General features: G+C 38.6%; 1 protein-coding gene across 1 annotated transcript in view; it reads right to left on the reverse strand.

Annotated features, from left to right (window-relative positions):
- Window positions 1-3239: 3239 nt before the first annotated feature.
- BMX (BMX non-receptor tyrosine kinase) overlaps window positions 3240-24716 on the reverse strand; it is a 29010-nt gene continuing 7533 nt past the window's right edge. The window contains exons 6-19 of the mRNA XM_035327192.1: window positions 23033-23094; window positions 18177-18355; window positions 16260-16322; window positions 15140-15199; window positions 14550-14604; window positions 12860-12942; window positions 12364-12491; window positions 11881-11955; window positions 10922-11093; window positions 9793-10009; window positions 8148-8212; window positions 7014-7132; window positions 5006-5163; window positions 3240-3994 (exon numbers count right to left, since the gene is read on the reverse strand). Coding sequence (XP_035183083.1) covers window positions 3920-3994; window positions 5006-5163; window positions 7014-7132; window positions 8148-8212; window positions 9793-10009; window positions 10922-11093; window positions 11881-11955; window positions 12364-12491; window positions 12860-12942; window positions 14550-14604; window positions 15140-15199; window positions 16260-16322; window positions 18177-18355; window positions 23033-23094 — 1511 coding nt within the window. The 3' untranslated portion in view covers window positions 3240-3919. The remainder of the gene's footprint in view (window positions 3995-5005; window positions 5164-7013; window positions 7133-8147; window positions 8213-9792; window positions 10010-10921; window positions 11094-11880; window positions 11956-12363; window positions 12492-12859; window positions 12943-14549; window positions 14605-15139; window positions 15200-16259; window positions 16323-18176; window positions 18356-23032; window positions 23095-24716) is intronic.

Genomic DNA, 24716 nt, shown 5'->3' on the forward strand with positions numbered 1-24716 from the left:
ACAAGAAGAATTTACACTGTATATGCAAGGCTGTATAAATTGCAGCCTGCAGGTCCATTTCTGACATAATTTTATTTCATAGTTTTGGGAGTTTGTTTTCTTAAATAAGTGTGTGTGTACATTTGCAGGCATGCATTCATGTATGTAAACATATATGAAAGTAAAAGAAACCAGGCCAGGAGCTGTGCAGAAGATAAGAACTCCATTTCATGGAAGAGTTTCTACCTTTCAGCAGTTTGCACTGTTACAAAGTACAGAGCTCTCAAAATGCATAACAAAACCAATAAAATAAGACATCTTCTCCTTGCCTTCATTGACTATATAGGGAACTTGGAAAAGCCCTGGTTTCTATATGCTTAAAGTTAGATATGATGAATCCCCTGTAGTATTTTATCAAGTAGTATATCGTGACCTTGTCAATTGCCCTAGATTCTCCTTTTGATATCTTTGTACCCAATACTGTTGTCCTATATCTGTCTCTAGTCTTCACTTTCATCAGCTGATATATTTTATGCAGAATCTCAGACATGTAGCATGCAATTCATAAAACAATGGGGTGACTTTAAAGACTGGCAGATGGCAAATAGGCAATCTCAGCACCTCTCTGTAATCACAGATAAAATAAATGTTATTAGCATTAAATATAAAATATCCAAGTTGTGGAAAAGCTAGGTACAACATTAAATGACACCACAAAATTCTGAGAACCTGTATACGGACTCTTTCTGTCGTGTGGTGAGATCCCGAAAAAGGTCTACTCATTCTTCCCTCCTCTGCTATGCACTTTCAGTGGAAACTTGGGTAGAGTTTAGATACCTGAGGATAGATGCCTAGTACCACTTCAGATGCTCTAAGGTAAACTGCCCTGTCTCCAGCTGTCTTGGAGCAGTGGCAACAGAAGGAGCAGGTGTGTTGACACACGACAAATGGCAGAGCTTCTGTCTAGAGGGATATGAATACACTAGATGACTGGGCCAGCAGAAAGCTCATGAAAATTAAGAAGTGGAAGTGCAAAGTTCTGCACTTGGTGTGGAATAGCCCTATGTATTGATGCACGCTGGGAACTGAGTGACTGAGTAGCAGCCCTGCCAAAAAGGATCCAAGAGCTGTGAACGACACCAGGTTGAACGTGAGCCAACAGCGCGTGGCTGCTGTGAGAGAGGGAAATCGCAGACTGGAATTCATTAGGAGGAGCACGACCAGCTTGTCAAGGGAAGTCGTTATTTTCCTCTGTTTGCCACCAGTGAGATAACTCTGCAATAACGTTTTGGTGGCTCCTAGTTCAAGAGGGATGTGGAGAAACCAGAGAGCTTTTCTAGAGAGCTCCCACAGATAAAGGGCCTACAGTACATGACTGATGAAGAGAGGCTGAGGTAGCAGGCCTTGCTGAGTAAGGCAAAGAAGCTACAGAGAAACCTCATAACTGCCTACAGCTACTCGTTTGGCTCAGTCCTCTGTAGTGACAGCGTATATGTATATATATAACAGGGGGCAGCAGGCTGAGGCTTAGGATGTTCAGTCTGCACCTGGAAAGGAAAAGCTGTTCATGAGGAGGGTAGTTCAGTGCTGGGACAGGTTGCCTATCCCGCACTATGAAAGGCTGTGGGATTGCCTTCCTGGAAAGTGTTCAAGGTTCAGGTAGATAAAGGTATGTTGGGATAGTCGCTGGGACAGTCCCAGTCTGAGTGCGAAGTTCGGTAGATGACTTCTAGAGGTCCCTTCAGACCTCCACGATTCTGTCCCTTGTAGGTCTCTACTGATTTAAGAGACAAGAACCAACTAAAGACAATTCAGAATGGTAGAGAGATGATACTGGTTAGCTGCAAACTACACAGGAATGTAAAGGAATGGAAACATTTTTATTTATTTTTATTTTTTTCTTAGAGTTTTCTATACCATATATCTTATTTCCATAATATCCCTAAACCTTAGTACTTTAGCTGAACTTTAAGATAAATAATTCACCTATATGTGTTTTTCTCACTTACAGGGCAGCAACAAAAATGGGGAATGACAAATCTGAAAAAAATTAAATAATGTAATTAGACATGCCAGCCATCTTCAGATCTGTTGTTAAGATTAACATTTCCATTAAGACAAAGCTTTCATTTCAATGCAATTAATTTTAAAAGCTGTGCTATAAATTGAAAGACCACAATTCAGAATTGTTAATATATTAAAACCACTAAAAAATATAGCAGGATGTTGGAAGGACAGAAATAAAAAGACGACATTTATATTAAAAAGCCATCCCCATACATCAGCCCCAATGTCAGTCCCTCACCCCGTCTGTCCTTGGGGCCCACCCTTCACTCATATGCTGCCCTTTAATTGGGTCTGAACCTCTTCCTTGAAGCACAGGCAACATCACCCCATGCCCAACCTCTCCCTCAGACCATACAAGCCTCCCAAGCCCGTCCCCCCCAGCTGTGTGTAGTCACACACAGTCATTTTCATGGTCCCAGATGCTATTTCCCCAGAAAGACACACTGCTCCCGTTGTAGACAGGCATGTGCTCTGCAAGGGAGCTTCCAGCAGAGGAACTAGGCAACAATAACAAGCACAGGCACCAGAGCCCCAGACTGGCCCCTGGTCTTCATTTCTTTCTCCCCTCTCCCTACATGTCTGCACCCTGCATTTTTTTACTCCTTAGGCTTGGTTTATAGCTGGACATGTGCTGGCCCCAGCTCAGACTTGAGCTGCAGAGGTGTCCCCATTAAGGCTGGGACAGCTCCACCCGGGCAGCTGGTAGGCAGCAATCACTCTGACTCCTAGAGGGGTCTCAAAAAGACCTAGTTCAAGTCAAAGGAGAGAGGAGATGATTTATTATTATTATTATTATTATTATTATTTTTCCCAGAAATTGCTTTATTTTATAACCCCTTCTTTTTATATACATTAGATCAGCATTTTACAAATGTCCGTGTCTAAGTTTAGACTACTCTGTTATGGTTAAGTAACTTCAGATGTATTTGGTGTCTCTAGACAGAATGAAGTTAGTGTTAATTAGCATAATGCTATGAGCATTTGAAAGTTGGGTGTTCTTATTTAAGAACTCAATGTTAACATTAGGAACCAAATTTCATCTCATCACTAGTAAAATATCTGGCTAAGCAATTATATTAATAAAATTTTCAGTTCTAAAATTTTGGCTCTTCAGGTTTTATAGAGATCAGCATAATTTACCACCTACTATTGTAATGACTACAAAATTCTGCAAAAAAAAAATAAAATAAAAATCCATTTTCTATGTGCAGCAGGAAGCAATAACACTCCAAAAAACTCCTCATGTGTAGCTAAGCTGCAAATATCTTAGATACGTAGTTTAGAATAAATTCCAAATCAAACACATACCGTGAGGGCCAACATTGAAATCAATACTACTAGTAAACAAACTGATATAATATTTTACCAATAAATTTCTAAGTTATTGAAAGTGAGTCTATAACTTCTTATGTTACTGTTACTTGCAGCAGTTCTAAATTTGACCTCATGCATCAGCTTCAAGGGTTTACAAAGAAAAAAATACATTCAGATGAGTTATGATAATCAGAAAACCTAAGAAGCATCAATTCCCCTGTTTACATTTCCAGTTAAGGCCAAACAATGACATCTTGGAAGCAAGGAAGGTGTATACACAGTTGCTGTATGCCTCAGTGTCTGTGAAGTCCTTTGAGACAATGCTAACAGAATGAATTATATTCTTCCTCAGCATCCTTCCAGATTCTATCACCTGCAGCATATCATAAAAGCTTTTTCCATACAGTTCTTGGTCAGCTTCCTGATTAAGTCAGAAAAAGACTAATATACAGAATAATAGAGGTGGTTAATGTCAGGAAGAGTTCATATTTAATTCTCTCACAGAAGACAGGTGATATGGAACCAGTATGCACAGTCATCAGTGCATGAATCTTCTTTTTCAAGCCCTGCTGTCTTCTCTCAGTGCCTCAAAAAATGATAGAAGCTGAAAAAAGGCAGGACGCTTTTCTGGTAGCTGAATGAAGCAAAGATGATAGATACAGTTATTTACTTTTGAAATAATTCAGGAACTGCAGTCTGCATTTTTTTTTTCTTGACTTTAGCATGAAGAAAACAGAAAGACAGTGATGTTTAAAGGGTAAAGAAAATTAAAGTTACTCTGTATATTTTCTTTATGTTGTGATAGTTGACATTTTTCCTTTGCATTAATATGTCCTCAAAATAAGTTGTCTTTTTTTTTTTTTTTTTTTTTTCCTCTGTCAATTATATTTAAAAAATTATCATCACTGTCATTTCATGGTATCACCAACAATATGCCAAATGGTCCTTTGTTGCTGGTGATAAACAAGCCATGGTTCATAGATAACAGGCTAAAATTTAGTTGAGGAGGAAAAATAAATCAGGATTAATTCTTGGCACAGCAGAAACAAATCTTTAAAAATAATACGAGCGTGTTCAGCGTTTGACTTACAACTCATAGAAGAAACACAGATGGGATAACACAACCTTCCCATAAAAAATAACCCCAGTGGGGTTGCACAGCTTTAGTGATCTAAAAATGTAGAGATCTATCTAAATTATTTAAGACACATGTATATGAATAGAGATAATGGCTAAGATAGAAGGGACAAATGACCATCGGGAGGTATAGCAGTAATGGTCCTGTAATCACAGAAAGAATTCAGACAATTACCTTGGCTCAGGACTCAATTTTTAAAACAGTAAAATTAGGTGAGAATAATCTCACCCTGCACATTATGTTGACATTCAAGCATATTTTAATGTTATTTACTTAAATTTGTGGTTCTGAGGAGAAGGGGAGGAATCTTCCTTTGTGTACTATTTCCTGTGCTTTCTCCTCTTTTTGCTAACAAAGTCCTGAACTAGACTGTTACATGCAATGTATACAAAGCAAGGCTTTTATGAGAGATTTACCATTTAGAACATTAGTTCATCTGTCAACCGTGAATCCCAGTAACTCCTACTAATATTTTTTTCTGCAGTTAATATACGCAGTTATACATACCTCATGCCAGCAGTTGTACATTATCTGGTAGGTGATGTCTGAAACCAGTTGTGGTCTATAAAGTCTGTATCCCTGAGAAACTTTCTCAATCACTTGCATGTTATCATACAGCTCGTAGGGCTGCTTTCCCAAAGTGAACACCTCCCACATTAAGATACCTGCGGAAATATTCACAGCAATGGAAGACAAGAAATGAAAGTCAAGAAAGGCAAGGGAATCCTTTCCCAGAACAAGGTGCACATGCAACATATAACTAACTTCTGCAGTCGTAGAAGGTGAAGTTGGACAACAAGGCTAGCTATAAAATGTATTTAATGTGAAAAATAATGAACAAAACTCAAAACATGTATATCCACAGAGTCTATTTTTTACAAAATATATAAAAAAAATCCCCTTTTATATGTATGTGTGTACACAGACAGAGAGAAGGAGAAGGATGGAAAAAGAAAATGACAGCTATAGTTATCCATATTTTATAGAATATATAATAAAAAAAGACATTTGAAGTGATTGGGACATATATTTGTTTGGTAACAGAAAGATTTCTGAATGCTTTAAGGTCTCTGCTCCACATACCTATAAAAACAATTTTACTGAAGCAATACAAACACCGGATAATAGAATAATCATTAATTCATAAAAACAGCCAGCTTTGTTAGAACTATTTTGTTGTAACTTAACATGTGATTGATAATCATACAAACAGTAAAAAAAAAGTAAAAATTTTATTCTATTCACAATATTTATTATTAAGACTGACAGCAAAGATTTTTTTTCCACTGAGAAATTTATTGGATTTTCAACTTCCCTCCAGCTTGAAGACTCGAGCATTGTAGTGTCACAGTGAGATCGGAATAAAATTGTATCTGAATTCCAGCTTTCCCTGATGAGAGCATTAAGTAGCCAAGATTATTTGTTCTCAGACATCTACTTTTGGGATATGAATGCATCAGTTCAGTTCTTTAGCCCTTCAAAGACACATGAGTTTAAAACAACTAAACAAGAACTGGCGGATTCAGCTCTTCCTTTGCTTCCACTGCATCAATGGATAGTGGTAAAATGAAAAAAGACCCTCTAAGGAAAAATAGTGTTTCCCATTGAAGTTAATGCTGATATTGAAGTTAATGACAATAATGCCTGGAGTCAGGATTTCATCCATCAGAACAAAAAGAAAATTTATCACCAGAAAATCCAACTTCTGATTGAATTGTATGTTATAAAAAGCTTGTAAAGGTCATTAACTATATTGGGAGACTTGCTGAAGTTAAAGATATAAAGAAACACTGCATTTGGAAACACTTTCGTCTGCTTTATTCACCATCGTTCAATGTCAAGAACAGCGGGTTGCCAATCTTTCACCAATTTGACAGCTGCTAAAAGTTTCTTACTGCAAGAGCAAACCCATGTAAGTGGAATTTAAGTCTATTCACAAGAGGCTGCCCTTTCTTTGCTACCTTTTGCAGACTTTTAGAAACACTGAACAGACTCCAGGGATTTTAAAATAATGGCTTGAGAACCACTGAAGTAGAAGTTCAAATGTTTGAAATTCATGGGTAGAAGGTGGTCTGCAAACGCATCTTATTCTTTGCCAAGATGCAGAGTCTCCATTAGCACAGTTTCTCTGCCACAACGGGCTCATGCAAAGTGTCTGTTCTGACCTCTGTGACTAATAGAAAAACTCTTTCGAGTTGGGCAGCACAGATTTATGGTCTACAGCCAAAGATACTGTTTGATCTCCACTGCCAACAGTTCCCTTTGGTGCATCCTATTAAACACATAAAGAGCCAGGTGGCCAAGGTTTCTATGTGGCTATAAGAAAAACAATCAGGCTAAAAAATCCAGAGTACAGGTTTTGATGCATAAAATTAATAAACAAGATCATAAGCTGTAACTGCTTTTTACATTCTTTCAGTGTGCAAATGTCTAGTATTTCCATGTGGAATGCTAAGGAAAGCCAGACATGATTGCATATATGCATACATATTTATATGTCAAATTCCATACTTACCAAAGGCCCATACATCTGACTTGCTGCTAAATTTGGTGTAATGAAAAACTTCTGGTGCTGACCACTTCACTGGAAACTTGGTTCCTAGTGAGCTCACATACAGATCATCCAGAACATACCTACAAGGCAAGAAACAAACTAGGTTGTGACTGAGTTATAGAATCATAGAGTCACAGAATGGTTTGGGTTGGAAAAGACCATCGAATTCCAACCCCCTGCCATAGGCAGAGACACCTTCCATGAGACTAGGTTTCTCAGTTGCAGTAAAATACTGCTTACTGTTTCTTCCTTGTACATCAGAGGGTTTCTAGGAACAGCCTGTACAGAATTCCAAATTTCCAAAGGATACCTGGTATCTATAATTGACAGACCAGGTCCTTGTTATCACCTTATTAGATAAATAATGCAGAATCAAAGATGAATCTTGTCAGGCCATCTTGTCCAGTCCCCTGCTCAAATGTGATTATTCCCAACACCAAATCAGGTCAGCTATGTCTCTATGTACCCAAGTCTTAAAAGCCTCCAGAAATGGCAATTCCACAGTGTCCCCAACTAACATGTTGCCTGTTGCACTACCTCTTTGTGAAAAGCTTCTTGTTGTCAAAACCTGAACTTCCTGAGCTGCACTATGTGACCAGTGCTCGTGGTTATATCACCTGGCAGTGCTGAGACAAATTTGGCACTATCACCTTTATAATTGTAAGTAGCCATAAGCAGCTTTCAGGTTTCCTCTTAGCCTCCCCCTCTTCACCAGACTAAGCAACCCATGCTCCCTCAGAGGACATGTGCTCTAGGATGCTCATCCTCTCCCACTTCTTTCCCCTTGAGGCCACTGATGGAGATGTTTAGCCCCCAAATTAGTTGCATATCCTCTACACAAACTATGAGATTTCCTTAACAAGCATTAGATGTGAAATCACTCAGCTGCATCTGGGCTTTAAGCAATAACTTTTTGAGACAGCAAACTATTCTAACCTCCTGATGGTTTATGGTCATTAATGGATAGGAGACGCAAAGAGCTGTAACACATTGTGGCTTAACTTTACCAATAGCCAGTTGCTAGCTGAACAATGCCAGTAAATTACAGCCGCACTAACATCATAGCTTCACAAGGCTCCCAATTCTTTTACTTACCTTGTCATCCCGAAGTCAGATACTTTCACAGTAAGATTGCTGTCAACCAAACAGTTTCTAGCAGCCTTTAGTAGAAAAGTGAGAAAATAGATGAGTAGAAGAAGACCAAAGAGGAGCAAATAATGTCTTAGTATTTTGCTAATCATCATTTCTGTCCACTAGCATTTCAAGAAATAATGATATTATTTGATCGAAGCAATTAAGTTGGGAACTGTAAGATAGTGGTAAGTAGCTCTTATCATTACCTCAGCTGTAATAATGACATTGGGGGATGAGTAAACAGAGGTGAGAAACCCACATTCACTTGGAAAGACAGCAATAGAGCTAGAAACTAAACCCTGTCTTTAGAATTACACCATCCTCCAGGGTCTTTTTGTGTAGTCTCAGAATGTACCAAGACATCAAAAGCAGGAAGGAAAACATCAATTTGATTATTCACATTGCATTATAAGCAGAGTGGAACAATAAAAGATGATATAAACAGTCTGTTTTATGAAAAGTTCAGTATGAACCTAGTTCTACAAATTATCACTAGAGAACACTTATCTAAGGCTGTATTCTCTGCCTGTATGCTCATTAATTTTTGTGATGTAGTTTGAATCTACGGTCCTCAACCTGCAATCAAGCTCAAAATTTATTTCTGTTTTCCCATGGTGTATAGCCAGTTTTCAGAATCTGACTTTGTGTTTATAACTTGAGTTCTGCTACCTCAGTTGTCTGACGTTCCTGATTTCTGAATCAGGTGTGAAAATTACTGAGCTATGGATTTAACAACTTTGTTCACTAATAGAAACAAATTTTGAAAATATCAACAAGATTTAAAATGCTACCAGAGGAGATGGCATCCCTATTGGAAAGTTAAGCAAGACTATAAAAAATATTGTCACAAATATTCCAACATATTTTTGTCTGGATTAGAACGTAAAACGCTGCTATTGACTCTGAAGTACAATACACCAGAAATTTGGGTAGGCTGAATTTTAACAGCCCCATAAAATAACCACTTATTTCCCCAAAGACTTATACTACCATTCTTGATAGCTAAGTTTTGCAGCAACTTGAAATACTTGAAGATAGTGGCAGACAAATATATTTAAGGGAGGGGGCAACTGTAGACGTTCAAGTTCTGTTCCTGCTTGCAATGCACCAGAGTAAATTCCCATTTATCCTAGCAGTGGTCACACTTGTTTTATAAGAGAAAAGGTTTCCAATTAAACAAATCCTTAACTCATTAAAACATGACCCACATCTTTAATGCTGCACCTCTTTCTCCTGGAGGACTAAATTATCACTGGACAGACCTCTTTGGTTTATTAATGTTATAATTGGATATCTCTGCTGCCAAGTGGTGCATAAACCCTTGAGGCTAGCACCCATAAATGTGGGCAGCACAGTATGCAGTGCTGTAGACTTGCCAGCTCAGCTCTGAAACAGAGCAAGTCAGCTTGTGGGCAGTGCTGTTTACACAGGGCTTTAGTGCCCCTAGGCCAGAGCTGCTTTGTACCGAGACAACTCTGTGTCTCTAACCTGCAGACTGTGATGCTTTTTGGGGTGAATGCCTACAGAGCCAGAGCAGCTGTGGCTGAACCTAAAGACAGAACTGCCTCTGTCTATCCTGTTCCAGTTCTCCTGTGGGATAGCTTACCAAGTCTCTGTGTATGAACTGACAGCTCTCCAGAAACGCCATAGCATCACAAACGTCATAACATATTTCCAGAAGCTGAAGGGGTTGCAGCTCCTTCCCATGACTCTGTAAGTAGCTAAGCAAACTGCCGTTTGACATATATTCCATCACTATATAGATGGGATACAGTTTTGAGCATACACCGTACAGTCTAACAAGTTTGGGATGATTAAGTTTCCTGAAACAAATAAAAATAAAATAGTCAAAGAATAAATATCTCTGATTGTGCATTTCTGTAAGTTTTGTCCTTCAAATATTAATGTAGCATACTCTGAGACATTCGTGAGACTGGATACAGTCCTATCACAGGCTGTAAATTATTCTTTTTCAAGAACTGAGACGCCTTCTGCTCATTAATGGGAGACTCAGTATTGATGGTAACCAAAAAAAAAAAAGACTCAGTATTGATGAAATGACAACTTCATAGTCAAAATCTGAAATAAGATTAAGCAGTGCAAATGTGCAGCCATATTGGTGGAAGAAAATAGAAATGAGCTGGTATGGTGGGTCTTTTACCTTAAAAATTTCTACTAAAATCATGCTGCAAAATTTTCATATTTAGAATTCTGATCGTATCAGCTAGTTGACTGCCTGAAATATAGTGCATACATTTAAAACATGAGATAACTGAAATATTCTTGAATTCATGAGCTTCAGTTATCATTTCATGGAATTTCATTGGACATTCTAACATGATTACCTCTTTGGAGTCACAAGCTGCAAGTCACATGTTTATATTGATGGCATTTTCCTGTTATTCATCTCATACCTACCTGCAGGACGGCAGTAACATCCTTCTAACTATTTCAGTATAAATGCTAATGAAGCATAGTTTTAAGTGATGTATGTGAAACCTCTAAACTTGTAGAAGAGATGTTAATTGAAAAATTTTGTATATGACCCCATCAATCTCTGTGTTGTTCTATTGGTAATATTACACGGCTACATATTTAGCCTGTGCCTAATGTACCCAACACTATTTAATGATATTTTTAAGAGGAAATTATTTTTTCCTGTGTCTGCTATGTGTTACTGATTAATGAATGGAGAGATCATTGCTTCCAAATAATTAAGCAATGCTACAGCTTACATCATGGTCTGAGCTTCTTCTGTGAATTCATCTTCTGACATTGCTCCCTCTTTAACCATCTTTACGGCCACATCATATTGTCCCTTCCACTTTCCCAGATGCACCTCTCCAAACTGACCACTTCCTAGCTCTCTCAACAGGACAATTTCTTCTCGCTTCAGCTCCCATATTCCTAGTGGAACAAAAGAAATTCCCTTTAGCAAAAAAATAGGCAAGTGCAGGCACAGAATCTACCACATGCAATGGTGTTTTTTTTTTTTTTTTTTTTTTTTTTTTCTCTCTGAAGGGTTGCAGAACCACGCTGCACTGAGGCAACATACCTGTTTCTCATCTCAGCTTTGTGTTTGAGTTATAGAAGGACACCACAATTCCTAAAAGTGTTGTTTGCTACTACCTGGGTTTTTGCCTTATAAACAGATTTGAGAAAGTTTTAAGTATCAATTGATGACGTATATTTATGTAGAGGATTGGAAAACAAGTATTACTGTGCCAGGCAATGTGGCAGAGGGAAGAAATGGCCTTGACTCGGGTGAGCTGGGGAAGAAAGCATACAAGGTCTTTCACATTGATACTAAATTTGACATAGGGTCCCTTAAAAAGGAACAAAATAAAAGTTGACATAAAACACCTTTGCATTCACCTTGCCCTGGATGTAGAGAAGATACACATGAAGGAAGGGATACCCTATTTCATAGAACCATAGAGTCTCAATGCTGTTCTGGACAAGAGGAAGCTATGGAAGGGGTTGGATGACTGGAAGATCATCTTTCCCAAATTCTCACAGGGTAGGAGGTTCTGCATTGTCTGCATGGACAAACTGAAAGGGCCACCAAACAGTGAGCTCAAGGATTCTGCAACCTCTTACAAGCCTGAACACAGTAAGAGTCACAATTTTCTGGTTATTCATTTTTGGTGGTCAAGACTGACACCAGATTCAAAAAGGAAAGTTATCTTCCTACCATTTCCCAGTGAGGCTGTGTCTGGGACTTTATTTACTTGCATAGATACTGCATGCCGGAGCCTTGTCACCATACCTACAAAGAAAACCTCTTAAAGTTGACAATATATAAATGACTTCTCTGAATCAAAGATAATCCGGGCGAATTAACACAAATACACACACACCATATTACAACCATCCAGGTAATGACAGAGGACAATGTTTAGCAGATGCGTCACTTCACAAGACAGTATTTTCTGTGCTTAAGAGCTATTCCAGCAGAGGTATTGCAAGAAGAGGTAGTACAATACCCAAAAGCACTGTACAGAAAAGCAAAACAACTATTTTGATTGTGAACATAGTAGATCAAGTTACACCTAAATTCTCATAAAGGATGATTTGATATTTAGAAGATTCAGTATCAGAAGTGATTCATGATAACTCTGAGAAGCCCAGAAGTCTAAGCCAAATCCAATCAAGTAGAAAGAGCACACAGGATTACCTGCTGAGTTGTGCTGGTGATAGTGTATAAGTTTGGGAATTGATTCAAAACAGTAATTTTCAGCAAGGTAATACTTGTCCTGAGGGGTTTTGTGCACATGGTAATGTTTGACTGTTCCTTTTTTACTTCTGAAAAACACAACAAAGTGCTATGTATGTTCGAGTGTTACAAAGTGCCATCCAGACCATCCATGAATAGATTAATTAGCTGCTGAATGAACTGCAACACCTTCCCTTCCCTTCCCTTCCCTTCCCTTCCCTTCCCTTCCCTTCCCTTTCTTGCCCTGCCCTGCCCTGCCCTGCCCTGCCCTGCCCTTCTCTGCCCTGCCCTTCTCTGCCCTGCCCTGCCCTGCCCTTCCTTTCCCTGCCCTGCCCTGCCCTGCCCTGTCCTGCCCTTCCCAACACAATGCTGCAGAGATTTTGTTCATGACCAGTCACACCAAGTAATGTGCCCATAGCATGCTCACAGAAATGATATACATTCTTTGGATACTCACTCATTAAACTTGCTGAGTACAGACACAGTAAATATTCCTGCCTGGCTAGAAGATTTCCGCACCATAAAAGCACCTTCTTTTCCCTAATTATTAAAAATATAATAATACAAGAAACATTGAAGTTGGGATTCACCCTAGTGACCTTTAGATTTCTATACTGTAATGTCCACAAAGGAAACAAGGAGACGTGACTCATATGACATCCTTGAAATACTACATTAGCACAAGATAAATTATGCCTTAGAAATACTTATTTCTCTCCACTAAAAAGGGTATCTGCGTAACTGGTTGTGGTATCCCACTGTAGATGCTTAAAACTAGGCAAGTTGTGCCTTGGTCCAGACATGAAGCAAGTAGTGTGACATTTTTGTGTGGTGCATAGAGACATATTTTTGCAGGGGAGCTGGAGATTTCTTAACACCTTCTCAATCCTCCTGATACTGCCAGAGGCAGTGAGTGTTGTGTGACCCAAACAATGCCACATACATCCTATCTGAATAAGAGTTATCTCTATTATATTCAGTTCCTTCACATAATGCATTAGACTGATGTCATTTTCTCTTGCCAAAGTATTTGAGAATCATGGAATAACTAGAAAAATTTTCACCGCACTCTCTTATATTTGGACAACTTTTTTTTTTTTTTTTTTTTTTTTTTAATCCTGGTTGTATTCCAGTCCCAAGGTTCTCGATCCACTTTTATATCTATTAACAGTTTACCATACTGGGCTGGATAGTCTGGTTTTCAGACTTCATTTAGCAACTACACCACTGATGTGCTAGAAATGGCTGGTGCAGGGAGGAAAGAAGAAATCCAGAACTTCACGTACAGGCCAAGCTTCATTGTGAAGTTCAGAGGAAACTTCATGCCTCCTTTAAATTAACTGGATTTAGGAGTACCAGCACTTGTTGGGACTGAGACATAGCCGCTTTTCTCCAGTGATTTACCACACTTGAATTCCATTCCTGAACCAATGGCACAGGTTGAAGGGAAAGGACATTGAGACAAGGCTCACAAAAAGCTGGGTTTTCTCAAAGTTAGTGGCTGAGTGCCAATTAGTGAGGCTGTGAGAAAGCAGCCAGCTGCCAGGGGAAAAGACAATAACTTGGCTACATTGGACACCTAAGCCGAAAGCATGGCTGAGGCTAGATCTCCTGCAGAAAGGTGCATGGACAAGTCCTTCTGCAGTTGTCTTTTGTGATGGCTGGTACACCTGAGCCACCCCGTACTTCTAGTCTTTGCTCTCAACCAGCAGGCATAGCACTGGTTTCCTCCAGGTTCCCTGCTTGTCTGGGTGAAGTTTTACTTCATGCCCATGTGTAATAAAACCTGCGCAAAGAACTCCTCTAGACTGACCTGCAGGAAGAGCCACACTGGAACAAACAACACAGGCTTAGAGCTAAAACCAATACTCGGAGCTCTGGGGGAAAATGCACACATTAGGGCTTTGTTCCAGGGCTGTTTTTGAAGTGTATAATTTGTTCATCTTTGTAAGAGCTATCAGTGCATCTGGACATTTTTAGAGATCTGTTTATCGGTACCAAGTTAGCACAAGAGTTTCCAGCACTGTGTAATATGAAAGCTATTTGAAGAGCATCAGCATCCTCTAGCTACACAGTATAGCAAAGACAAGTGGCACAGAAACATTTACACAGTTGTTCATATATGAGCAATAAAGTATATGCAGGACCTTCTGACGGAGCAGCTGCTCAGACTGGGCACGGGAGATACCACCAGCATACCAACTGCAAGGAGAAATATGGGGCTTGTTATTGATAGGCTGATTTCTGGATAAGGCACAACAGATTCATGAAAAATGCCATACATTGTAAACATTTTCAAAGCTGCTTTTAACAGCCAGAGATTAGAGCTGGGGCTTGTCCCGCATTTGTGATTTTGGGCCGTGATAAGAAGGAAACCACTAATTCCCATGTGTCTCTGAAATATCTGGGCCTACTCTGTGCCTCCAGCTTTTTACAGCAACTTGTTACAGTGTAGGAGAGTAACTCCTTACTCCTTGCTAGTGTAGGAGACTGATTTGTCTAAACGTCAAATGCCTATTTTTTTTTTTTTTTTCCCAGAACCAAATATATTCCTGCTTTTGGAAGCCTGTGGGCAGTGATGCTGCTGATGACCTGAAAGCTGATGACAATAAATATAGTTATTACCATTAATATAACATCAGTGTATAGAATTCCATTGTTCTAAGAAGTTGCATAAAGTGGAATGTCTGCCCAAAGAATCTTTCATTTCTCACGAAGACATATCCTACATACTCACTCGTGCTGAGCGATACTCTGCTCTTCTAATGATGTCTGCTCATTGACACTTGAGTTTTCCCTATAAAGACAAAACAGTGTACTGAAATCGTGAAAAAACTAGTTATGGAAATTGCTTTCCTCAGGTCATACTGTATATATTTTTTGAGCAATTGCTGCTATTATGCCATGGTCTACAGTGAACATTTAAAATGTTGAGACATATTTAATTCTCCTTTTTTTTTTTTCCTTTTTTTTTTTTTTTTTTTTCTGACTTGGTAAACACATGGCCTTTCCTCTCCACTATGTAATGTGTTGAAAAGATAAATATCTCTGTGCATGTTGTAGCAGGCAATGAGACTACATATGCCTTCACTGACCTCATGAAGAGATCACATCTACCTTTTCAAAATTTACATGGAAGATTTCCAAACCTGTACAACCATACACTTCCCAAATAGATATTCTTAGCATGACAGGCAACAGAGTTCATGTGACAGAAAAAGAGGCCTCGAAATAATCTCATGTGTACAAATAATAGTGATTCCAATTAATTTTGGATTTTTACAGGTTACTATTATAGTGGTTGCATTTTGTTGTTGTTGTTACTGTTTGTTTGTTTGTTTTTTAAAAAAGGAAACCTTTGAATCTTATCCAGTATGATTTACTATGAGAAAATCTGCTAAGCTACTGTAAGATTTTCATTCAAATATTTTGGCATACACTTAGTACTTACAATGTCATATCATCTTACTAAAAAGTCAGATCTGATATATCACTTTGACAGACCTGGACTCACTTTACCCTCTACTGGAATGCTCACTTATATAGATGCACCAGAGTGCTAGCAAGGCTGACATTTTAATGCTGAAATAACACTACAAAGACTGAAATCTCAGCATATTGAAGACAGTGGCAAAACCCTCCTGATTTAAATAAAACCAGGAATTTCAACTGATGTTTTTTGCATTAATGTATGAGTCAAGAAGGCAAATTGTACTTGATTCTACACCTTGCAGTAAATGTTATGCTTAGTACTCAGAAAGATACTTAAGAAGAAAAATATTCCAAAAATGTTGCCTGATCTTTTCTAGAGTAGTGAGGAGAACATTTAAGCAGTGAATGGCTGCATATTGATTCACCTTGGCTCATCGTCATTCAGGGATAACTTTCTCAAGTAAGTGCTCGGTACAAAACCTTCATTCCTGCAAAATAAACAGTTCGCAGTTCAGCTATCATACATGATTGCTTCTTAAAATTGGTCACTTAAAACAGGAAAAGGGATTAATCAGACAGTTGCTTTCTAGAATGCCACTAACAGAAATGCTCGTGGTTAAAACATTTATGCTTTTTACATGATATGGAGGAAAATGCAGCGGTAATTTTGCTTTAGAAGGCTACATTTCAATGAATTATTTTTTTTGCTAGTCACTGAAAAGGCTTCTTCCTCAATGATTGGCTTCATCATGTGGAAGATTGGAGCAGCTGTTCAACAATATCATTACATGCCATCTCGGCTGCTGTGATGAAAGATGCTAGTGACTAATGGGTGCCAGCAGAGTATCCAAGGTCAAACACAGAAAGTCAATAGGTAGGCTCAGCACTCTTCCCCACACAATGCCAGATGCAATTGAGAAGCTAAGCTAAGGGAATATGGACAGCTGAGCTACTGCTTAAAGCAGCAGGCAGCATGACATGTTGAACTAAGTTATGGGGACCTGTAGTCATCCATAGTGGTACGAGGGTGGACCTTATGCTGCACCCATGTCCTGGTTTTAGTCACTAACACAAGGTTTGTCCTTGCAGAATCAATACTGCAAAAGTCTTAGTTTCTCAAGCCAAAGAGAAAAATGTATACGTCTATAAATATACGTCTATAACTTTAAATGTCCTCCTTTCTCTTGATTTCTTCCTGCTCCTTCATTCATCTCAGAACACTTTGTTCAGCCTCTGTAAGCAAAGCTGCCTGTATCATATGCTTTTACATAGCCATCATCATCATCATTCCAGTGATGGCCTTTAAAAGCATGTCTCAGCTTACTAAGTTATTATTGTCTTAGAGTTGCCAGAGTTGTGTGCTGCTTTCTTCAACCAGAGTAGTATGCCAATCCTGTGAGTTTTACTTAATGCTGATATATTTGCTTACTTGCAGTTGTAATCTTAATCAATGAATTATGACTGGATCAAATCATTTCATTTTCTTCCAAATCAGTTTGGAAATCCCCTAGCTCAAAAATTATTCTCTTCCCCATTTCTATCATGTACATAAAGTCAAACTCCGTTAGTATCCGTCATGAGACAGACAAGGAATCGTATCTCTTCCAAGCAGCTCCTGTTTGCTGTACTGCCTTTGTCTCCAGTGTACTCTGAAAGCTGTTTCTTATTTAATGACTTGGGAAGAGATTCTCTTTCCTACACCAGCTGAATATTAGTGAAAAATGTCTTATTTTAAGTAGTTGAAGGGGATTCCTCCACTTGTGAACCTCCAGGGGAATAATTTAATGCTTCTGTCCTGTGCAGGATGGGGGTGCTCTGTCTCTTTGGGAAAGTATTGCTAAAGCTGGTGAGAGACTGAAGTGAGAAATTATTCCTGCTGCAGCAGTTCTCACTGGTCTCCTGTGTTCTCACTGCTATTACAATAGTGACAGTGTTGGTCTAAGGTTGATTTGTGCATACTCAAGAGGCAAAGTTTGTGAACAGAGTTTATATCTTTTGTTTGCTGAAACTAAAATGGTCAGTTTCTGAGTGCACAAGCCCTTGTTCAGGCACTTATCAGAATTAATGCTCCTATAGTAAGGTTACTATTTTATCTGGTATACAGGCAGTGACTATTGTGAATTGCACCCAGTCTGGTAGCCAATGACGGCAATGAAAATGGAGTTGCACACATGAAAATGAGACTTCTCCAAAAAAGTTTAATAGCTACTAACATAGTTCCAACCTAAGGCTAATTTTAAAGATCCTGTAAGGTACCAGGACTGCCTGAAGTGTTGCCAATGAGGATAAGATATGTGGGAGATCATGATCATGAAAAAAAGTATTCTGTGGTGCATACTTACCCTTCCAAATCTCTCACTTTCCACCAGGCAAAATCTTCCTCTTGCAATACATGATATTTATTGCATTTGACAAGCCGGATAGCTGAATCTCCAAAGGGTTCGTAGTTGCATTGGGCCACAGCCATATTCAGGGCGGACTTGCTTGGCGATAGTTCCTGAGGCAGGCTTCTACGTCTCAACTTTTGAAGACAGAGGAAGTAAAATGACAAGCAGATGCATCACAGGGCACAGTAAGAAATACCACACAGTATGTATGCTATCATTTATATCTTCAACATTTACAACGATATTAAGCAAATTAATCAACGCTAAGAATGTCGGTACAGGCAAGCACCTTTTTCCTCATTCATGTAGAAAGACATTTCAGAAAATGTTGTTCACATTTGTGAGACAGGTGAGAACAGAGCCAAGTTCCATCATGACACCAGAAGCATTACATTGAGCGGAGGCTGACACATCTGTAACAGGAAGCTCTAATTAACATGATGACATAATAGACTGGACTCATATTAAAAGCTTATCACCTATCTGAAGCTGATAATGTTTATTGAACAGTTGCAATTCATGAGCTAGAAACCATGTGACTAAATTGTGTTTACCTATAACAAGGTGAGATGATGTCCTGTTGAATCAGAAAATCCCATCACAGTATTAAAAAACAACTTTTTTTTTAAATGTCTGTCGATCAATAGTAATCTTAGCATGAAGCACAACAAGCATTAGTCAATTGTTACTACTAATCCATGAATACAAAAAGCTACATGAATTATAAATTGTTGCCTTTTCTTATCATCATTATTGACTAGCTTGGATGTTTCTCTGCTAAGCACATTCAACATAAGGAACTCCAATTCTTGGTGGCTAACTTTCCCTATGCAATCTAAACAAGTGCAGGTATGTAACGCTGGGATTCATTCATCTTTGACCTGGGCCTTCAGGTGAAATGTGTCTTCCTACAGAAGTCTCTTTATCATCAGGAGGTCTACACAAATAACTTGGATTTGAAGTCTGTCATTAAAATTAGGTTACATCAATCAAAAAAACATAGGCAAAGAGGCATCTAAAATTTAGGTGCTGAAATGCATTTAGAGATTGGAGAAATGTCATAACTGAGAAAATCCAGACATCACAATTCCTTTAGAGCAGGAAAAACTACATGCAAAACACTGACAGAAAAGGATGGGGGGAAATAACAAAGAGTTAGAAGAGACTCCAGATGCCAACTATTTATTTTATATTATTATTTTATAATTGAAAAGCTCTGTAATACAATGTGAGGGAAGAATGCCAAATGTCCTGAAGCAGGCTATGATTCTTTGAAGTTAAGTCCAAAAAAACCATGGCATCGTTTATTTGCTTGTCTCCTCTTTACTGACATTTCTTTACTTTATTTAAGCAAGAAGAAACGAAAGAGCCAAGTGAATGCATGACTGAGTCCACTAAGCAGGAAGACGCACAGTATCTCTTCCTGTAAACACAAGGAGCCTCAGTCTGATCTCACTAAGTTCCTGTGGAGATGATCATTTTTTTTAAGGAGGAATTACTAATAGAAGAACCCTCCTCATTTGCCTAGACTTAGATATGTTATTCATCAAGTGCTACTACTTGAACCCAGGAAAGCTGGCTCCTGTTCGTCATATCCGACTTCAGTGGAACAGAGATTATAGCTTGAGAGCCTGTGTTAGGCAGGACTCATATCTCAGACTTCCTGTAGGTTTTGTGGAAAATGACTGAACTAGAATTGTCTGCAGCTGTCAGAAAGATGGATAAAATTATAACACAGAGATTTAACTGTTTGTTTGCTTGCCTTTTTTTTTTTTTTCCCATAAAAACATGTAGCGATGTTAGAACAAGCTGATGCTTAGAGCAAGTAAAAGTACTTATAAACTCGTGCAGCCCAGAGATTTGGACTTGGTAACCTTTAGAAATTATTTTTTTCTTTCTTCATTTCCTCTGTTTTGCTTATGGAATGATCAGGGTGTCATGCTTAGATGGAGATTTCATCTTTCTGTGTGATCACGGGAAAGAGCAAGGCATTGGCCAGAGTAAATGACAGAAAGAATTAGGATCACAGCAAGGAGTTTTGTTTTGTCCAACCAGCCAGGGGACAGAACCAGCCAAAGATGAGCACATCAGATTTGCATCCCTTTGTGTTTTGCTGCTGGATGTGTACTTGTCTGTTGCAATATTCTGGATGGACTTCATCTGTAACCTGGTACAGATTAATGTCTTAGTTTGTGTCCTTATATACAGCTTTCAGTTTCTGGAACTGGCTGAAAGACCCAGAGCATGTAACTTTCTAGTAGAAACTGAATGGACTTTGTTATTTCCTTTATGCTGTCAATGATATTATTGTGATTTTCATATTGAGGAATTTACCATCACTATCTAGAGAGAGCTGTAGGTAACAGTGAGATTCAGGTATGATAGGTACAGGGGAATGGCTCCCGCCTGCAAAACTGTGCCACCACTGTGAAACCGAAGGTATGTGCAGCATCATTTAAGCTTCCATAAACCCTGTCCAATACATTAGCATGAGAAGATATGTGTGTGCACTCAGTGAATTTCTATCTGACCTACATGAAGCATTTGCCATTGCAAAGACAGTGGCTGCCAGGCATGAACAGAGATGAAGGTATTTCTAAGACAGGAAGCTCCTGCTTCCTGCTGTTATCAAAGCATGGGGGAAGTGCCCAGTGCTCCCCATGAAGGCATGTTTCTGACCTTTATTCTCTGTAATGGCAACACTCTTCAGGAACCAGCTCCTCTGTGGGAGACTAGTGGTACAATGTTGAACTGATGAAAGGGATAGATACATCAAAGGTGAAAGATGTAAGGAAACACAGTAGTGCCTCTGGTCAAGGGAGCAAGGGAGCAAGACAGCAAGACTTGCAGGGGCTGGAAAGGTGAGGGGCATGAACTGGGAGGTAGATGGAAGGAAGGCTGGAGGTTCAAGTGGGACCTTGAATGACTAAGTTGTGTAGATGAGATGGCAAAGTAAGAATGTGCTAAAAACTTATAGAAGTAGCTCTGGAACTAAATATAGACTGTTCCTTGCCATGAGAAGTCAGCCTTCTTAACCTGATCTATATGATACATTTTGGGGAAATTAAGTCAAGTTGTAACCAGATGTGGTAGTTATTTTATCTGCATTTACTGAAAATGTTTTGGAAGAATCAATCTAAATACTGTCATGATCCTGCTTTTTAAATTTTCTTTTCAAAATATCATCTCTGAAATTGAGCAGACAACGAAAATAAATCGTAAAGGCCTAGCAGAAGCCAGTTTGTTCAGCAGCAGATTTGCATGACTGATGTTCTCTCCAGATAGACAAAGCATCTCTTGATGGATGCCAGGCAAAGCAGACCACAGTATTCAAAACAAGTTACACTGCTGCATGTTCACAATGCCATTTCTTTCAAATCTCATTATCAGAAAAAAAAAGAGTGTCAAAACCTTCTCTGATAAAGCCTATTTTCAAGTCTTTATTATTATTATTATTATTATTATTTTAGAGCATTGTTTTACAGCTTGTATTTTTATCTTCTGTCTCTTGATACTCATGTGTTTCTTAAAGCCCTGTCTGTCCATATCAATTGTATACATAAGAATTCCATTCTTTTTTAAAAATTACTTTCTGATTAACAAAGAAAAGATAGGAAATGGATCCAGAGTGTATACTAAAGATACAGAACAGAGACAAATGAAAATAAAGCAGGAAACAATTTTTAATATCTCATCATTCAAAACGCAATCTAGTTTAATTTGGAGTAGCGATCTGTGAATACACAGACCATGCTGTTAGTCTTTTTTTAAACAGATAAAAACATCATAACTCATGCAACTTCACTCTCTGCTATTTTCTTGACATTTTTACCTTCTTCCCACCTACAAACCTCAATAACAAGGCTGGGCAGTGAAACTAAGGTCAAAGATAGCACTATTGCCCTTTCATTTGTATAGGAGGAGAGAGAAGAGGAAATAAACATAGAAGCAGATCTTCCAGTTTTGCTTTTATTCTTATCCCTGCCAGTTATTGCCCCTTTTCATCAAGCACCTTGGTGAACTGCTGCAAGCAGTTTTGTTTCTTTTTGTCATCCTGTTGTCCTGTTTGTCTTTTTGGGTCTGTAAGCCTAGCTTTCTCAGATGGACAGCAAGGCCCAGAATGTGGTGGTGGGACAACACGCTCCTGCCATTTCTGTCTGATATAAAGTTAAAATAAAGACAGTAGTGCTCAGAAGCTCTTCCAAATTAATTAACTTAGAGGTTGTCTCTATAGAGTTGGGCTAAACAGGCATTCCTAATGAGGCATCTGTACTCCTGACCCAACCTCAGACCAGCGTAACTTGGGATTTGAGTGAGAAAAGTGCAGTCCATCCACCACTTCTCACCCAAACAGTGGCACATTTGTTCACATCTTTAGTTGCTATGTCTTCTCCAAGTACTGCGAGCACCATTTTCTCCGGTGACAATGGTAAAGGAGATTTGGGCATCTCGGGGAATGGGGACCTCCTAAACACTAGAGAGCTAGTTTTGATGTAATTCCCTCATCCTGCTGGAAATATGTGTAAAGTAAAATATTTCACTGCAAGGACTGTAGTCTCTACTGTCACCAGCCTGTTAAGTGAACTGAAAATGGCTGAGACTTTCCCAGTTTGCCATTTACAACACACTGAAGAGGGAGCAATGTCCTTCCATTCACCATGCTGCTGGACAGAAGGATGCTGTAGTCTGACGGCACATGAGAAGCTGAGACCAGCTTCCAGTGAGATGCTGTTTGCAATTCTCTCTCCCACCCTACAGCACTTCCCATCATGCTGGGTCTTTGTAGAATGATACTCAAAATTTTGACCTACCAGTGTTTGAGGAACTGGAGGCAGTGGTTTCACAGACCAGGTTGTGCAACATAGTGTCACATCTGGAAGAGAGGGTTTAAAAACATACCATGAATTAAGTAAGGATTTGTCTCTTGAGGCTTTTTCACTTGCAGATCTATACAGTGGCAGCAACAGCACAGTAAACATAAATATTTGTGACAGCTGACATTTCACCTCACTGTGGTATAGACCTATTTATCTCTGTATTTTCCAACCTTCTCTTAATTCAAGCACCATATCAATATATTTTAAAAGTCCATCAATCATTGCTTTAATCTATGCCAAAATAAAAGTTCAGGGAAATTTGAGGTTGTATTTAGCTCTTTAGTTTTCCAAGTTGTATTAGCTTACTTGATTGCATACAAAGGGACACAAAGATTTTTTTTTTTTAAATAATTTCATGGATGCTTATAGTCTATGGAGTGGTAGTTAAGAAATACTGCTTTCAATTACCCAGTGGCTACAAGACTGAGGTTGTTTGGAGTCTTCCCTCTGCAGGCCATGTACCTGTGTTCCACACATCTCCACTAGCAACCTCAGGAACTTATTTAGGAACAAATATAGTGTAGACAAAGCACAGTATCTTGCATGCATGCATTATTATATTGGGCTGAAATGAAGCATTCAATATACCAAATTTCTCTTTGCAGTTCTTCTTTTGGCTAAGTCATCCATGGCTGACAATGAGATATTTCCTTGTCCTTGCAGCTGACCAGGGGTTTCACAGACTCATTGGCTCATGTAACAAATAGTTGTGAAGCTATATGAAGCTATTCAAATTGCTGTTACAAAACAGCTGACAACTCTTTATATTATTAATTGTTCTACAGTCATGAAACCTATATTAATAATGGATAAGCCTAGGTCATTAATTTCAATTTTCAAAAGCAAATGCTTTATTGTTACAAGGAGTCGCACAGATATAAATCAGGTTCCTAACTACTCACACCTACATTTCTTGATTTGTCTTTGAATTTGGGGTTTTAGATCTTTTATTATGACAGTAAATGCTCAAGAGCAAACTTTAATCAGGATTGAAGTCAGCAGCTCTATCAGCGCTCTACACTTCCAGATAATCAAGCTTTAAAAGGTAGAAAACCAAATACTCTTAATCTTCTATTCCCTTTCCTTAATGTGGGATTTCTTGTTAAGCATGTATGCAGACATGAGGGAATTCCCTTCAGAAAATGTGAAACCTGAGAGAGTACCACTTTACAGATTTTCTTCTCTCAGTCTTTATAGGTTAAAAAATAAAAAATCCAACAAAGTTCCACAAAAATGCATTTGCAAAGCATGTTAAAGGAAATAAAAATACATGCTGCAAATTAAATCACAGTGGTTAGAGAAATATTGATCATATAGGTACATAACTGTATATTAATACAATAATTTTACTTTTGTTCAGTTATGAAGCTGGATTGTTTTACACTCATTCTTACACACTCTTGTGCTGAACTTCTCTTGTTCCTACCTGTCCAGCTATTGGGACCTCATCACTAAAAAGGTCTTAGAGCACAATGCTACAATTTAGCTAGAGTTCTTAAGTATAAGGAGAAAAATATTTCAATTTTTTGTTTATTTTGTAGGAAAAACTGTCACTATCCTTTTAGCTCAAACTCAACAGGTATCATTTTGGGGTATTATTCTCCTCAACTATACTATG

This window comes from Oxyura jamaicensis, chromosome 1, assembly GCF_011077185.1.
Source record: "Oxyura jamaicensis isolate SHBP4307 breed ruddy duck chromosome 1, BPBGC_Ojam_1.0, whole genome shotgun sequence".
Classification (NCBI taxonomy): domain Eukaryota; kingdom Metazoa; phylum Chordata; class Aves; order Anseriformes; family Anatidae; genus Oxyura; species Oxyura jamaicensis.